Source organism: Oreochromis aureus, linkage group 11, assembly GCF_013358895.1.
Source record: "Oreochromis aureus strain Israel breed Guangdong linkage group 11, ZZ_aureus, whole genome shotgun sequence".
In the NCBI taxonomy this organism is placed as follows: domain Eukaryota; kingdom Metazoa; phylum Chordata; class Actinopteri; order Cichliformes; family Cichlidae; genus Oreochromis; species Oreochromis aureus.
Window position 1 is genome coordinate 29,575,958 of NC_052952.1, and position 17,434 is coordinate 29,593,391.

The 17,434-nt window shown below is 40.6% G+C and overlaps 1 protein-coding gene across 6 annotated transcripts in view; it reads left to right on the top strand.

The window, feature by feature from the left end:
- Positions 1–17,434, top strand: part of mef2d (myocyte enhancer factor 2d) — a 102,296-nt gene that overhangs the window by 49,070 nt on the left and 35,792 nt on the right. For all 6 annotated transcript variants that reach the window (XM_039619386.1, XM_039619388.1, XM_039619390.1 and 3 more), the window contains exon 4: positions 11,739–11,864. In XM_039619386.1, the coding sequence (XP_039475320.1) occupies positions 11,739–11,864 (126 nt within the window). The remainder of the gene's footprint in view (positions 1–11,738; positions 11,865–17,434) is intronic.

The following is a 17,434-nucleotide window of genomic DNA, read 5'->3' on the forward strand; positions in this document are numbered from 1 at the left end:
CTGTCCACAAACACCCAAATCAATGGCTAGCTATAGTTATCTGCTAAAGGTGTTTTTAAATGGAGAACGCTATTTTCCGCTGTAGGAACCTACCTGAAGGACTCATTGGTTGAATTCAGGTCCTGGATCACAAAAGTCCCAGCTCTGGATTTGCATCTGAGTATTCTCTGGCTGTGAGATTTAATCCTCTTTCCAACAGTTTTCTTGCGGAATCTCTGATTATAAAAAGATTTTCAGACCAGAACTGTTGGGAAACCATTTTCCTTGAATACAAGAGAGGGTCATACTTGAAGCTTGAATTACTTCATATATAGCAGAAAGTAAATTCCACATTCAACTAGAACTGATTTCCATCTGTTTTTCTGTTGATGGAAGCATTTGGTTCTCATCAGAAATGGGTTATAAAATGGCCAAAGTATCACTCCAAAATCACACATGGACTAAAAGGAATTTGCCAGCCTAGCTACATTAAGCCTAAAGAAAATGCAATGAATAACAGATTTATCTAATTTATTTCACAAAGGGGACTTTGTCTGAACATACTCCTAAACTTCCTGAGTTTTGTGATTGGGGATTTGTCATTATTGGTTATTATTTGGTTGTGAAGAGGCATGAAATCTTTGGGGCCTGAGCAGAATGCTCCTAAGGGGAATTTCATCCAATAAGGGCTTGCATTCAGTAATTGCTGAAATCTCAGTGAAAGTGTTGGTGAAGCAGTTTTGTGTTTGAGTGGGCTGAAGGTAAGACTGAGAGTTTGAGGCTATAATTTTCCCTTCACCTTTCTGTCTGTCAGTTTCTCTCTTCCTTCTACCCTTCCTGACTTCGCTTCCTCCTAATCTCCTGATTCACTCGGTCACGACAGTTTTTCCCTTCTTTCTTGTCCTTCTCTTTCTGTCTGTCTCAGAGTGTCAGCAGTAAAGCCTTTCTGTAGGCTGTATCTTCAGCTGCAGATGGCTCTTAAGTGTATGCAAGTGCATGCGTGTGTGTGTGTGTGTGTGTGTGTGTGTGTGTGTGTGTGTGTGTGTGTCGTGGCTGGGCGTTGGGCTGCTCCGGGCCACATCAGCTCAAGCTCCACTGGCTCTGTTTGTGTGTGTACATGTGTTTGTGTTTTCGAGTGTGTCACTCTGTCTCATTCTCTCTTTTTGTGTGTGTGTGTGTGTGTGTATGTGTGCATGCGTAAGTCCACCTCTCTTTCTGTTTGCACGCTCTGCAGTGGCCCATGAGAACGCCTCATACAATATTCAGACTTGGTGAGCCTCTCGGTTGTGTCAGCTTCTGTGTGTGTGTATCTGTGTGTGTGTTGTGTCCTACATGGGAGCTTCCTTCCTATACCGGCCTTCATACTGCCCACCACCCATTCTCTTCATAAGCCAGGAGGCATTAAGCAACATTCGCCAGCGTTTGTCCTCAACTGTCCCCTTCCACAGATGTACTGCATTAAACACCTTGTTGGGCAGGTATCAGTGTTGTTCGCCCCTGACATTTTCCATGAGTTCTTGGTATTTCGCATTACCAGTAGAGTAGCATGAGTCATTTCAATTTTAAAAAAATAAAAGCCCTTAGAACCTTTTTCAGAATACGTTCTATAGTGTACTGCTAATAGCTGCACAAAATAGCAATTAAGTAAAACTGCAGCTTATTTAAATGTGTCTTTGTCACTTTTTGTATGGGAAACCTAAATCTCCAAGGTAATGAGTAAATACAACCATTGCATAAATGTAGTGGAGGGAAATGTGTAATATTTAGCTCCAAAACAGGTTGTTGAAAAGCAGAACCATTGACAGCTGTTAAGGAGCTGATATTCTGCATTAGCTGGAAATTGGAAAACATTTGGCTGACAAAACATTTGAAAAAAAGAGCTGGAGATGATGCAACGCAGTGGTAAACATGCCCCTGGTCCTACGTTTTTAGAGCATTTTTGCTGGCATAAAATTCAAAATGAACATTACTGACAATAGCGTTTCTCAGTTTTAACATTTTGTTTTTACTTTTTTAAATCGCTTTTAATCATTTGCAAATCATTGAATTTTGTTTCACACAGTGTAATCACCTTTTTTGGAAGCAGAATTATTGTAAACATTTGTCTGTAGGGAACAGGGTATTTGTTGGGGACTTTTTTCAGTGACAGATAAATCCACGCTCTGTGCTTAAATTAGGAATGTCTATGTAGAATTTGGTCAAAAGAAAGTACTCAACAGTGTCGGTGTTTGTGGTAATGAAAGGAAAAGTTCCCCAGTACAAATGTGTGGCTTGCTGAAAGTTTTTGGATAAACAATGGAGCTTTGTGACACAGCGAAATAAGATAGATCTGGCTTTGGATGGCCTCAAAGTACTCGTTACTAGAATGAATATAGTGTTGGTTTGTTGACTGTAACAAAAATACAGAAGATCATCACATGTATCCTTTTAATAACTCAGTTGTGACTAAGATTTCATTAGATATTTTCTTGGCAAGTTATAGGGGAGAAGAACCCAATGTCTTTACTTCTCTGAAGGGCTCTTACTGTGAAACACTAGCAGGAATTATTTAGTTTTATTAAATAATTGCTGTAAAGAAATGTAGAAAATTTGCAAAGTAAAAATGACCTAAATCTGTTAACATGTTCTTGTCCAAAAGAGAACAGCAGTTTAAACAGCTTGACCAGACTTGTGATTATTGTAAAAGAGTTTTTATCTCCATGTGCAATAAATGATAATTATCATTTTGTACATTTTGTACATTTAAATGCCACAACCATGACTGGACGTGCGTTACAGAAATGCTAGACATAGAGGGTTGGGGGCTTTCAGTGGTGCCCTGTACAGTCGAACAGTCAGTGTGACAAGATTGGCGAATTATACAATAATTATTAAAGATTATCTGCACTGGCACATGGTGTAACATCGCTGGTCAAGGACAGAGCTGAGACATACCGAGTGACGGAGTGCGAGAGTGAGGGAGAGGGAGAAGAGAGAGGGGATAATTGGATAGTCACAAAATGTGCCCATTTGCTGCTCTGCCTCTGCAAGTGCTTTTGAGTATAAATTATGAAGTGTGGATATAGTCACGCAGGCACACGCAAACTGATACGTGCACGTGCGTACACAGTCTATGCTTCGTGTATGTCGCTCTGTCTATGCTGTACATGCACGCACCTCTGGCCCTAAATGCCTAGATGCACTTAAGTTCATACTGAGGTGTGTATGTGGGTGTGGGGACTCTATTCATCACACAGTTAGACATTCCTTCACTTCAGTGCAAGCTTGAGAGGCTGTACATATGCACACACAGCCTCTCTCTGAGATGCACGTGCTGCTTGAAAGTGTGTGTGTGTGTGTGTGTGTGGGCAGCCTGCCTCTCCTGTCAGAATGTGTTAATCCGCTTGACTGCAGATCCCAATCAGGGCAAAGAAGGGAAGTGAGCGAGAGACAGAGGGAACACAAGCGAGCGCGATGCTAAAAGAGTGGGGATGAATAGCTGAGGCGAGAAAGCAAGATGGGCGGAGAAGGGGGATGCCCTTTTTCCTTTAAGCGGCTCAGGGAAGACAGATCTCACCAAGAGCTTCACTGCTCGTGCTTAAGGACTTTGGGCACCGCCCTGATCCTCCTGGGCTGCAGCCAGGGGAGACTCACATATTGCGAAACATTACTTGTCAGTGTTTTCCTACTAAGCAACAGATTGAGTTTGTTGCTACAATAGCCCTAGCGCTTCAAACAAATAGTATACAACCCCAGATTACCCCACTTAGTGCACACTGAGAAATTCACCCCTCTGCAGAGTTGCATGCCCACTTCTCCTCTGACGTCCTCTCCCAGAACACACACACAGGTGGGAGCTGATGCCTGTGTTGCCCTGTAGATGCTCCTCATATAATCCTTCTTTGCTGTCTGAACTCTGTGGTCCTCCTGCTAAGACCTGCCATGCCCAAGGTCCTAATCTGGAGTAGAAGAGGTCATAGGAAGGTTTATTGGTGCTTACATTAGTGGTCACCACTCTTACTGGGATTTGTTTCTTCCAAGTTTCTGAACCACAAAACTTGTCTGAAAGGCCCAAAGCTCAACCATAATTAGGACTTTTGGATTTTATTTTTTTTTTTTTTTTTACGTTACAAGTAGAATTTTAATGTGTTCTCTTTTTTAAATTAGATTTTTTTGGGGGGTTGTGATATGACACATTCACACAACTTGATTTTAAACCAAGATATAAACTTTTCTTATGTTTAGTCATTGCCTCAAAATTATTCAAATTTCTTTGTTATTATTACCTCGCTGCTTTTTGCAGTTGAATTTCAAGGTTAAGGAATGCAATATAATGCCTTCAGTTATGGTCAGTATTATACCACACATTCACAGCATTGTGTTCAGAACAGAGATCCTGACCTTTCTTACGAAATAATTAACAGCCCTGTGCTGAAAAGGGGCCAAGATTTCATTAAAACAATATTAAGTACTGGAAGTCCTTGATTATCAAATATGTGACTCACTCCCAGATTGAGTCGTGTTATGGAGATTCTGAATGAGGAACACATACTCCTAGAGGGCAGAAAAATGGGCTTCGAAATATTTTGTTTAGTTGTCATTAGTGTAGGCGGTCATATATCAATAAGACTGATTGGCTTACAGGTCATCTGTAGTTGACGTAGGGCATCATGCACGATCAGGTTCCTCTGATACATCCAGAGGCCTCTTGAGGGCTAAGTGAGAGAAGTCCATTATTTTCATGGACAAATAATTCCAGTGAGAGCTGGAGGGGCTGGAGGGGTAATAGCTGTTTGTGCAATGATGGTTTTTAATAAACTAAATGGTTAGAAATTAAAGGAAGTCTACAAGTCATAAACTAAACTTTGTCCAAATGTTTAAATGATTAATCCAACCTAACTTCCTGAATTTTATACTTTAATTAGAATAAAAACACTTAGTTAGACCATCACAATGCATAACGTATAGTTGAGTTTTCATTTACATTTTCATGTTAAATACGCTTTTGACCCTGAAATTAATGCATAATTAATACTTTACACGGGGGAGCACTAGGAACAGGAAGCATAATTAATCTAAATACGAAACTGACAGAGAGCGTGACGAGGAAATGCATTTACGTTCTTTTCTGTTTTATGTTATTTTATTTATTGGTTTTCTGTTTTAATTAGGTGTCCAAAAAAATACATTCTGTACCCGCATGATAGCGAGTGTGTGTTTTAGTGGGCAGCGAGGACATGACTTCCTCACGTCTCACAGCTTGGCAGGTTAGTGACATGAGAAACAACAAGTACTGATCTATAATACAACATCTGAGGAGCCTGGCAGCCACTGCTGTGCTGAGACTGTGGATATGATGCCCCAAATGACTGACTGTAGGGGGCTGCATGCGTGTGAGAGAGAGACTTTCTTCTGCATTTCTGTATTTGACAAGCCACAATGGGAGGTGACATTACAGTTTGCTTTGCACTTACCAGACCTAGACAGCAGGGACTCTGCCTGTTATCTAAGTACTTTTGAGACCATATAACCTGGACCGTCATAGTCCAAAAGAAAGCCTAACAATAAACAGCACATACTGTACTGGGCAAATAAAAGTGTTAGACAGTGAGATTAGAAAACTATAATAATCAGTTAAAGGAAAGATTTTTACATGTCTCTGTTAATATTCTGTTTATCCTTCATGTTCATGTTTGCCACTAAAACATCCCGTCCTAATATTCCAATGTTAGAAGTGATGAAGAATAAAATCCAGTCTTTGGTTCCTGAAAAGATTTTGAAATTCATCCAGTCAAGATTTTGATTCTGTGCTGACCTGCAGCGCGGCAACAGTGAGTCAAAGTGGGAATTTGGTACTCGTATGTAAAGTAAATGTAACTTTAGAAATGAGTTGTTTTTTAATCTGTCTTATTTGCCTTCATAAGACTGAAATTGGTTTAATTACTAGATTTTTTTTTTTTTTAATGAGGACTGATTGATTCATCCTCAGTCTCTAACTTGGAAGCCATGACCAGGAGGATCAGTGGCCTTATGAACTCCAGACAATTATTTGGTGACTCCCATCCTTTAACTTTAGTTAAAGTGCAGTACAAATCAGTGGTTAGTCCGACTCCCCTTGTTCTTAAAGCAATTATGATTGTTCCAGTTTTCTTGGAGGACTGGCCAAAGTTTCTGTGGATTAAAGCTGTTTCCAGGCTAACTTGATGAAGTTGAGATTAGGTTTGTGTGGAGGTTACGCTATCAGTTGCAGGACTCTTTGTTCTTCTGATTACAAAGATAGGTTTCATGGTCTTCTTGCCATGTTGAGCAATTACTTTATCATAGATGAGAATTTAAACATCTAAAATGGCTAAACAGGAAAACTGTGTGAGCGGTGCTGCTCGGCAGTTTCATATCCGGGCCTTCCCACCTCCCAAAGTGTCCTTGGGCAAGTCACAGAGCCCAGAGTTGCTTCCAGAGTCAGTGTGTGTGTGTGTGTGTGTGTTTGTTAAACCTATACATCTACTCATGGCTAGATATGGTGACACCCAAACACACATGTATGTTTTAGGTAAAGATCAGTTTTTCTGGCACTTTCCAAATGAATGTGACGATAAAGCTGATGGAGGCAAAACTGAGAAACAGAAAAGGAAATGCAAAAAACCAGGAAGGGAACCTGATACACTCAAAGTATTATTGCCTCTGTTATTAAACGTCAAATACTGCCACTATACATGCAGTCGTACAATAACTTTCGCTCCTGACTTTGAGCACATAGAGGCTTCAAACACATTTTCAGAGTAAGGGATAAAAGGTTGGAGCAGGAAAGAGAGAGGAAAAGGGAAGGAAATTATGATGGGAAAAGCTCCGGGAACAAGAGACAGGGCAAAAGAGGAGAGGGAAAGAAACTGAAACAGAGGAGAGAATGAAGGTTGATGAGAGGAAATAAGCGACTGGGGAGTATTGAGTATGGAGACATTTCAAGGAAGCAATGGCGAGAGATGTTAAGGGTGGAAAAACACAGAAGGACAAGTGCGAGAGTTTGCACTTGCACTGCGAGCGAGCGAGAGCTGCGTTAAAGGTGGTGGGCTGAGAGATGAGAGGCCGAGAGAAAGACAAAAAGAGACAGCACAAAGCAGCAGCAGCGTTTCATGGAGAGCTGGAAACAGAGGGCGGGCGGACAGGCGGGTGGGCGAGCGAGCGAGCCAGAGGGGAACGAAGAGAGTGAGGTGGGGGCGGGGCTTGCGAGCAGTCATAGCCAGTTAGAGGCTGGCGTGGTGCTCTGCAGGGTGAATCTTACCCTGGCAACACAATAGAGCGAGAGAGCGAGAGGGAAAGTGGGAGAGAGGGAGACAGCGGACAGGTGAACAGATGGCTGACTGAGAGACAAGCTGATCAGTGCACAACAGAGGGGTGTGTGTGTGTTGGAGAGTGTGAGCGGAAGAGAGAATGTGAATGTAATGCAATGTAACACAAAATGTTCAGTCTGAGAGAGAGTGGGAAAACAAACAAAGAAACTGAGAGAGAGTGAGAGAGGGGGAAAGATGCCCATGTTTACACTGTAATGTTCACAAAATATCAGTGGAGTTTACATGAGAGAAAGACAGAGAGGCAAGCCTGTGATGTCCAAAAAATATCGAGTGTGTGTGAAAGCAAGTAGAGACAGTGTGAGAAGGAAGCCTACTGTACATCTGCTTGCATCCATATGTCAGTGTGTCCATTAGGATTGTTGCTTTTTATATGAATTTGAAAGTATCAGATGGAGAGGAAACAAAGGAATATTTGACCTGTGGTGATCAGTTCAGATTTTTGACTTATGGGTCGGACGGTTTGTACTTCAGTGGAACTGAAATGCAGTGTCATTCTGACCTTATTCCATGGCCTGCTTCTTTGGAAGAAAATAGAGTAAGCTAGCAATCTCAGTGGATAATTATGGCCTCAAATTAGGAAAAGCAATAAGCAGAAGCATTTAGACTTCAGTACTACATGTTGAAGAAGTTATAGATGAAGGTAAGTTTGTATGCCAATAAGGTAAAAACTGGTGAATCTATTGCCACGATGGCATAAATACACTGAAAAAGAATGAACAATGTCCTTATTGGAAGCATTAGTGGAAGCATTGCAAGAAATTGCATAATTGTTCTTGTTTTTATCGTCCTTTGGGGGAAATGATGTTTGTGTCATAGTTAATAACACATGGCGCCTTAATAGCATATGCACTGATAGCTGCATCTTTATGACAAATAATGCCAGAGTTAATCAAGTAGAGAAATTCAAATGAATCACACTTAAAATAGGAAGATTTTAAGAAGATCGAGGGCATTTAGGGAATTTTGTCCAAAGACAGTTGCATGGTTCGTCTTATTGTCATTATTTTTGTTGCAATTATTAATAAAAAGTATATGATCACCAAATCCATTTGCTTTTTTGGCCCTGTTCATCATATCAACTCTAACGAGGACTGATATTTGATGACGCTTTGGTCCCAGATCTATGAAAGTAGGATCAAAGTTTTAATGAACTGTGCTAAAGCTTAAATTAAAGGAGATTTATTTTTTGGTTGGTGTTAGCCATCTACCTGTAAATTAGGCTTAGGAAATGCAAAACTGGAACTTTGTCTCTCCTCACAAGTATGCAAGTACAAATGTGCGTCGCTACATGTGAACAGTGCACCAACATGGCTCCAGTGTCATCACAGTTTTGTTTGCAGGCTCTTTATCTCTTTGTGTCCTGACAGTCAGGGCAGGAGGTCCACGCTTCTATCACGTCCTCCGCACAGCCCTCTGTCACATGCCGTCATTGTCAAGTTGAAAGTTGTTCTATTTTTATTTATTTAATGTAGTTCTTTTATTCTCTCAATTTTTAGGTCAGTGCGCACACACATCTGCCTCAACAGAGTGTGTTTTCTATGAACTGTGCGCAACAAAGCGCATGGTGGCTGCTCCTGTGTGTGAAATTTACATTAAGCTGCAGATCAGAGCACTTACTCGTTCTGGTGAGAGTTAACAGCTGAATCAGGAGACTGTCTCCATGTTGGAACAAATCTTTCTAATAACCCGTTTCTGTGGGTAGATAAAAAAGCAGCTTTGACACTGCGCTAATAATAATGGCTTTGGTTTTTAATGAGATTCATATCAAAGAGCAGTATTGTTATTAACACTGAAAGTCTTTTTACCCTTACATCCAAATGGCATCATTACCCTCTTGCCCTCACCTGTTTTTAGGATTTCAGGCTAATACATCAAAAATGAAAGGAATCTCTGTCTCTTCCTCCTCGGGGTTTAGTCTGGAGCTCTCTATACAACGACTTCCCGCCAGCTTCACTTTAGAGGCTGAATTGCATGCAGTTGAATCATTCTCACTTAGCAATGATTGTGTGCTGTGCACTCATGGAACACATGGTTAGGTTTTAATCAGACCGCCACTAGACTATAGTCGCACCTGACACGGCAAGTGCTTGTTAATTAAAGAAAGTAAAGGGCGCGTGAGATATTGAATATAATATCTGTTAGGTGATACATGTAACAGTGTCCTGCATTATATGTTGTGTGTAATTGAATGTCAAAAGATGCCCGTGGTTTTATTTGTTTTACATACTCAACTACAAATTAGGTAGACTACATGTTTTTGTTCAACCCCCAATTTACATTTACAAATGAAAAAGGATGATTTCACAATACTGTGGAAAAACTATGCACAACCCTATGATTCAGTAGCTTGTAGAGCCATTTTTAGCAGCAGTAACTTGAAGTAATCATTTTCCGTGTGACTATGATTCTCTCACATCGTTGTGGAGGAATTCTGGCCCACTCTTCTTTCCAGTGTTCCTTGGGTTCATTCAGGTACGAAGGCATTTGTTTATTCACACCTTTCAATGAGGTTCCATCACAACATTTCAGTAAGGTTGAGGTCTGGTTTTACTGCACCATTGAGACACCAGATTTGCTGGTGTACTTGCAATCATTGTTCTGTTGCATGACCCAGTTCTAGCTGTTTAGTCAGTAATATAGAGTAGTTCATAGACGACTCAATCACTGAAAAATGCCCAGGTCCCATATCTGCAGAACAAGCCAGAATCATCACTGTTAGTATGTGCTGTATGTGTTCATATGCTGTATTTGGTTTTCTACAAATGTGGTGCAATTTGGCCAAACATCTCCACACCTAAGTAGTTTTCTCCCAGCAGCCCTTCAAAACCAACCATAATCGTTCAGTGTTTTTGTAATTGTAGAGTTGTTACTTTGGCCTGTAGAGTCTGAGATGTAGCTCTTGTTGTTCTCTGTGCTTTGCACGGTCTCACTTTGGGGTGAATTTGCTGGGATGCTCACATCTGAATGCTGCCAAAAACGCCTGCTTTTATAGAGGTGCTCACACTTGCTGATGATCATCTAATCAAGCACATATGATTAGCAGCACCTTAATCTCATAATACCAATGGAAGCAATAAGAGCTTACTTAGTTTTTCACTTTTTTCATTTTTTTTTTCCACATGACTGCACATTACAGTTAATACCGTCGGCTAGATTTACGAGCTTTTAAAGAAATTCTTTTCCTGTGATTGCTTGTTTAGTAAACGTCCACTTTCCTAAGCCTTAATGATGCTTCTTTCTTGTAAGACACTGAAGGTCATTTGTTAATTCTTGAAATCAGTTGATTTCTACAGAGTGCAGCTTAAAATATAGTGCTTCGCAGAGAGATGCCCCCTCCCCTCCTTTTTTTATTCAATAAAAAAATGTTTTGGATGGAAAGACTTGCTGGAGTGAGAACTAGAGTTTTTTTTCTTTTCTTTTTTTTGGCCATGGTTATAGTCTATTTTTCCTTTTGGGATAGATTTCAAGGCGAGGGATTTCTTTCTTTTCGCACCACTCAAGGCTAAAGCTTGTATTTGGACCACAGTAGGTTCTCCAGCTCCAGTTTAAGATCCATTTTGCTACGAGGATCTCTCTGCTTGGCTCTGTGGTCAAGGGCCCACCAGGCAAAGCTACTTAACCGCAAATCTTGTTTAGCAGAATCCTCTCAAAATAAGAGCCTCTTTATCTCCCTCTCTCGCCCGTCGGTCTCCCTCTTCCATTTCTCGCCCTTTCCAAAGTGTGCGAACACTGACGCAACCTGTCTGCCGTTAGCTGAAGCGCTAATACCAGCACATGCTTCCTAGCTCACCCTTTACCCTTTTGCTTTACTTTACCACATTCCTCAGTGCAAAGCTTCACACCAATTACTAACACTGTTGATTAGCCAACGTGTGCACAAGTGTGATGCCTCGCTGTATCTTCTGACATGCACATAGTTTATTGGCCTTGTTTTCTCAGACCACATCCTCTGATTTGAAAGCTTTCTGCAGTTGGAATAAGACTCAGTAGTTTTTTAGCCCTTTAAACCATAACTTCCTGAGTGCACCTGCTGGATAAGCAAGTACAGTTTCTTCCTTAATAACTCGCTTTCAGGTGGGCGGCAGATGTTACGAACTTTGACCTCACAAATCGACAGAGGATTTTCAAAGGTTGAAGTTGAGAATGTGTGTTCTGTAAGGCAGCTTTTCTGCTCACAGAAGGTGCCGCAAGGAAAAAAAAGACAAACTCTTTTTATGTCATCATCAGGGTCAAATTGTTCCATCTGACCTTAGCTGGCTCATGTTTATACAATGAATAGCGTAGGAGTCAGCACATTTTATGCAATCAAGATGTTCATTTGTGTTTGAGAAATGAAAATCTTTCACTGTGTGCTAATTCCAATATGTGCATGGAAAAATGAAATGTAAATGTGCTTCCTTCTCCTCCTCTACCCCTCTTTAACCGCTTCAGACGTTGCGAAAGAAAGGCTTTAACGGTTGCAACAGCCCCGAGCCCGACGGCGACGACTCCATCGACCAAAGCCCGCTAAATGACCGCAAGACCGAGGACCTGGACAGCCTCTTCAAGCGCTACGGCGTGAGTACAATCACATTTTTGTCACCTTATCTAACCTACCCTTTCTTTTCTTCTTCTCCCTTTTTTCTCTACTTTCCTCTCTCTTTCTCTCTCTCTCTCTTTCTCTCTCCCTGTCTGCCTTCTTTTCTTTTGTTTGGGGAACGAAGGCTCTGAACAAGAAAGAGCACCGGGACTCTGAGAGCCCAGACCCCGAGGAGCCCTTCTCCCTCACCCCCCGCACTGAAGAGAAATACAAAAAAATTGACGAGGAGTTTGATAAAATGATGCAGAACTATAGGCTGTCAGTGAGTACCTCCCACCACTCTGCGTAACCCTGCCCCCTCTTCATGTTGGTACCTTGCTGCTGCCGCTGACCGGACAACCGGAGATTTCCGGCTGCTGATGGTGGCCTGACTACTCACAGAGCACTCGCCTTCACCATTCCCCACTCCTTTACCTTCTCTACTTCACTGCTTACCAATAGCACCTATCCCCATCCCCCAAATCACTACCCACAACCACCCCACCCCACTGATGGTGTGTGCTTCAGCAAGAAATAAGAGCAGCCAAGTTCTTAAGGGAAGCCTCTTAAAAGTAAAATCTTAACTAATGTTCACATTCATCATTAATTAATGGTATTACTCTTCTTTTTTTGTTGTTGTTGTTTTGTAAGGAAGCCCAAAGTTGTGTTTCCAATGTTGTTTGGTCCTTTCAACAACCCAACACAAAAATGATAACTTTAAAGTAACACAGCTCAGATAGACATAATTTATGGGGTACATGGAGAGTCATTTTCTACAGTTAAATTTCCTAGGACTCATAAAAAAGATAGATAATATTCTTTTTTTGCTGTTTCGTTTTGTTTTTTGCAGTGCTGCACATGTGTAAGACAGAAAGTGATCCTTAAAAAAGCAGCATGACACCAAATAGGGCATACTAACTGTGATTATTCATCTGAAGTTACAGTCATCACAGTGAGGCACATTCTCAGGAGTATTATGGCTTTTAATACAATGTTTCTGATGCCTCTGCAAGTTCGCAAACGTACAAGAATAAACAACAGAGGGAGAGGAGCGATAACTAGGTCCCTGGTTCTCACAAAAGTTGGCATAGCAACTAATATTGCAAGGGGAAATCATGTTTTATGGTAATAATCAACACGTTTGGAGCATGCCTTCGAGCAGTCAGATTTTTTTGACTGAATGCACCAATTGTGTAATACTTAGCAACATTAAAGAAAGAGCGTTGCAATTTCAGATCGTCTGTATCCACCAGGGCTGTGTCTGTTTCTCAGATAACACATAGAAAGCCAGAGTGCAGTTGATAACCGGCTGTTATTAGCAGCATTACTGAGGTCACTTTAGTCCCAGTGTAGTCCTGTTCCTCCGATGGGCTCCTGACATTAACCAGGTTCTGCCTCCTGACTGGCGCTCTGCCAATCCCCTTTTACCGCTCTACTTCTTTGCCAATTTCTCTGTGATTCATTTTTTCCTCTCTGCTCAATAATGCCATTAATGTCACTTTAATGACTAGCACTTAATTTACAGCTCCTCTTCCTGTCTGCCGGCCCCCTGATTGGTCGCTTGGGATGGGACACAGTCACTTTGAGGTTCTGCAGAATAGTTAGGCAGCAGTTGTTTACTACAATCACACCTTTGGTGTTACACCTTTATGGAGGGTGGAGGCGTTTTTCGTTTTTCTTATTGTTGTTCTTTATTGTATTAGGCTTGTTTGGTGGTATGATTGACTAGTCTCATAATTATGCTGTAATTGTAATCGGCTTAGTGATGAGATATGCGTATGAAAATAGGACTGTGAAAAGGCATTATGAACAATGTATAATGTATGCATTGTCAGCTACATATCTAGTTTACAGCTAGAGCGATGGAAAGACTATACCTTTGTCTGGTTTTCAGTTTAAAGCCTTCAAACACACTATTTGTTAAATTAAAAGCAGTTTTATGGTCAAAACTAGTATAAAAAACACACTGGTGGTTTGGAGGGAAGAAGAGGCTTTCTTCAAAATTACATCAAGTGCTAATGTTAATATTAATTTACTAAAATCTCACATACATCAGAGCATAATGGAGAAAATGAGCTGCCTCTCAGATTAATCAGCTCAATGAATCTCTCCCCTCCTGGTATCCACCCTGCCTCCATCAGCCTCTCTGTGCTGTGTGAGACAAATAGCTCTGAAAAGACTTTCTCAAAAGAGAAAACCACAGAAGAAGAAGAAGCGGATTCAATCTACTGCCCTTAGAGAGCTGCAGCCCTTGGCTCATGCCATTTGTATGCTAGCGTAACGCTGCTAGCAAATGACTCTAGCGAAAAGCTGCCCCGACATCACTCTGCTCCTCGGTGTCCCAGTCAGCCTGCCTACCTGTCTGGTTTTCCAGCACACCTTTCACGGTCAACCAGTAATCAGAAACATGCAGCACCACCTGCCACTCCTCCCCTCAGCATCATAATCCCCAGCATGACAGATAGGGGCCGGGATATACAAGCTTAATCCCACTTGTACTCAAATACCTCCCGAGGTAGGAAGAGAGTGGTGAGGGAGAACGGGCAGGACACTTGGCTAAACGAGCCCCCAGCAAACGTATCTTTTCCTGTTAAACTGGCACTGTGGTAGGCAACAGAAAAGAGCTCTGGTTTTTTTTGTTTTTTTTTTTCCTAACCGGAGGGCCCCTGGTTTGATCCTTTTCTGGCTCTGAGATTCTGGGTCGGGAAATTGAATAAGAAATAGATTTCTGCCTTTTAACAAACACCTCCATGGTGCCTTTCAGCAAGAAGCTGAATGTTTTGTCTCCTGTATAAGCTTGGTATGAATGTCAAGTGAAACATGGTGTTATTGAAACTGCTGCACACTTAATCACATCTAATTTAGTTTTGAGATTAGTTTAGCTTTGAATTTCATGCCATGAAAGCATGAGGACTCTCAGCATCCCTATTAATAGTTTCTGTTAAGAGCTGCAAATAAAACAATTTTCAGTGAGAATCAATGTTTTGGAGAAGGTGAGCCGCGAGTCATTCAGCCTCTTTTTATTTATTTAGGATCAAATATCAGTGAAGTTGGAAAGAAATTAGAGTGGGGGGGGGCATAGAACTAAACAACTAAAACTAATTTACTGGTCAACTGCTGGGACATCTAAAGGTCCATCAAACACTTTTCCAATGTTGCCTCTGTGTTCAGATCTGCAGCCTCGTACAAATATGATGCGACAATCCTACAGTTGAAAAAGGGAAAAAAAAGAAAACTTTCAAAGGCTTCCAGGACAAGAGGGAGGAAAAGGGAAACTAGGCCATGAGTTTAATTCATTCTGATTTACCCTTGCATCCAGGAAACACACCCTTGTTGAGAGAGCTCCTCTGAGGGAAAATAGGTTAGCCTTCTCTCCCCTCTTTTTGTTCTCTTCACACAGAAGAGGCCTTGAGCTTCCTCACATGAGCCTCTGGAAAAGCTCCTAGTCAATTATTTACCTAACAGGTTCTTGTTATTTTTTTTTCTATGGTTCCCATCCTCTGTGCTAAATCCACAGGATGAGGAGCAGTACCCAGTTAACCCTCCTCTCTGCAATTAGGAGCAGCAGTGTTAAATGGAGTCAGAGTGGGCAGATGTAAATTCTCTTGTAATTTGCCAAAGACATGGATTAATTCTCAGTGTAGCACAGTGGAGAGCAGGGTCAAGACAAATTTAAAATTCATATTTACAGAATAAATGAAGAGGTTTTGGAGTTATGTCACCAATCTCCTAGCAACCAGAGGCTGATACAGATATGAAGGTCTTGTGGAATGGTGGCGAGCTGCAAACAATCGATGGCTAAATGTATTGCAAACTACCAATAGAGACAGACAGCTGAAGAGGATTGTTTTTTAAGGTATGCATAGTACTCTTGAGTCATCTCTCATTTTTCATATTCAGTAAGGATAATAGGAAGTTGGTACAGCAATTTATTGAAACATGCAATTACAAGCTTGGAAGGCAATATCTGGTATAACTACTAAACTCTCTTACGCAAGCTTTCTTAGAACTTCTTTAAGTAGTCGTCAGGAGTAGTTCTCCAGGTTTCTTGAAGGACATTCAAAGCTCTTCTTTGAATGTTTTTGGGTCAATTTTTTTTGTGTTTCTTTAGTTGAAATTAAATCCAGCCCCAAACCATGATAGAGCGTCCACCATGTTTTACAGATGGCTGTACATACTAACATTTTAAGTAAGATTTTAAGCTTTGATTTGAGCTTTTAAGCTTTGATTTTTTCAGTCCAGTCCTGGTCTTATTTGCGACCAGCTTTTTGTCCCTCTTTGATCCTTTTGGTGAATCACTTTGTTTGTGAAAAAATGCTGGTTTATGCGTGCCACATATATTATTTTTGAGAATCTTCTACAGTTCAACTGATAAATTTGGAACAAATTATGTTTTTGCAAGAGACTGCTGATAGATGGTTGATTGATACAACACTGGTTCATACCTTGACTTAACTTTGTGTTTGAATGATTCATAGGTCAGTTTAAAGTGGCTTAAAAATATTTATAATTATTACATTATTATTAAAAATTGACTCTGCTTCTAATGTCTAATTAGATTTTTTTCAAATCCCATTTTTTTATTACTCCAAATCACCACAAATATAGCATTAAGGTCACATTGTCTTCAGTGATATTTTCTGTCCTGAATGCTATTATTTATTGTTAATTTATTTAAAAGCACAGTTCCATTATTCCAACTTTAAATCTGCAAATGCAGTACATCTTTCTCTCTCTCTCTCTCTCCCTCTCTCTCTCTCTCTGAACTGTAGTTTAGTAAGTTTTGGACTTGATTAATGGGAAAGTAGTTTGTTTCAGGGTCAGGTAAAGGTGACAGTTTGATTGCTTTGTATTCTGGAAAAATGGCCGTCAGCAAAGACTCCAGCTCTGTCCTCTGTTTGTAGCTGTTCTCCGAGTAAGAAAAAATATATAATGAAATCTATTACTGAAAAGAAAAAAACATTCCCAAGCACTGTAGGGATAAACTCTGTCTGGATCCTTATGCTCTGCGTTCATACACCTCTGGCCCACTTTGCATTAACCCCACCTTTGCCCACCCTTTCCCATTTATCCATGCCCTCCCTTTACCTTCTGCTTGGCCTGTGTGCAGTGGTGCAATGCTGTTAGCTGTTCTCTTCACTCTCCCTGTTAGCCACTTACAGCTCTCTCTGTACAGCCTGCTTTGCAAACTTCCTCTTTGTAGGCTGAAGAGTGAATTTTAAATTTCACTTATTTGGAAGATTCAATGAAGATTAGTCATTTTCAAGGCTAACATTGCAAATAAATTGAAAGGTTTTTTGTGGAACTATAATTTGTTGTTTGTTTTATGAAAAACGGGCCAATCTTTACCCTGTTTAGACTTTGTTTGAAGAAAAAAAATTAATTATAAATGAATGAATAAAGATGATTATTTTTATTGTTGAGGTTTATATAAAAAGACCACTTTATTAATTGGAAACAAGTTGTTTAGTTGTTTGATGAAAACCTATGATTAAGTAACAATTTTCAAGATTTGACTGAATAAACTAGCACCTGGTTTGTTTTCGGTCCACTAACTCCCTTATTTTCG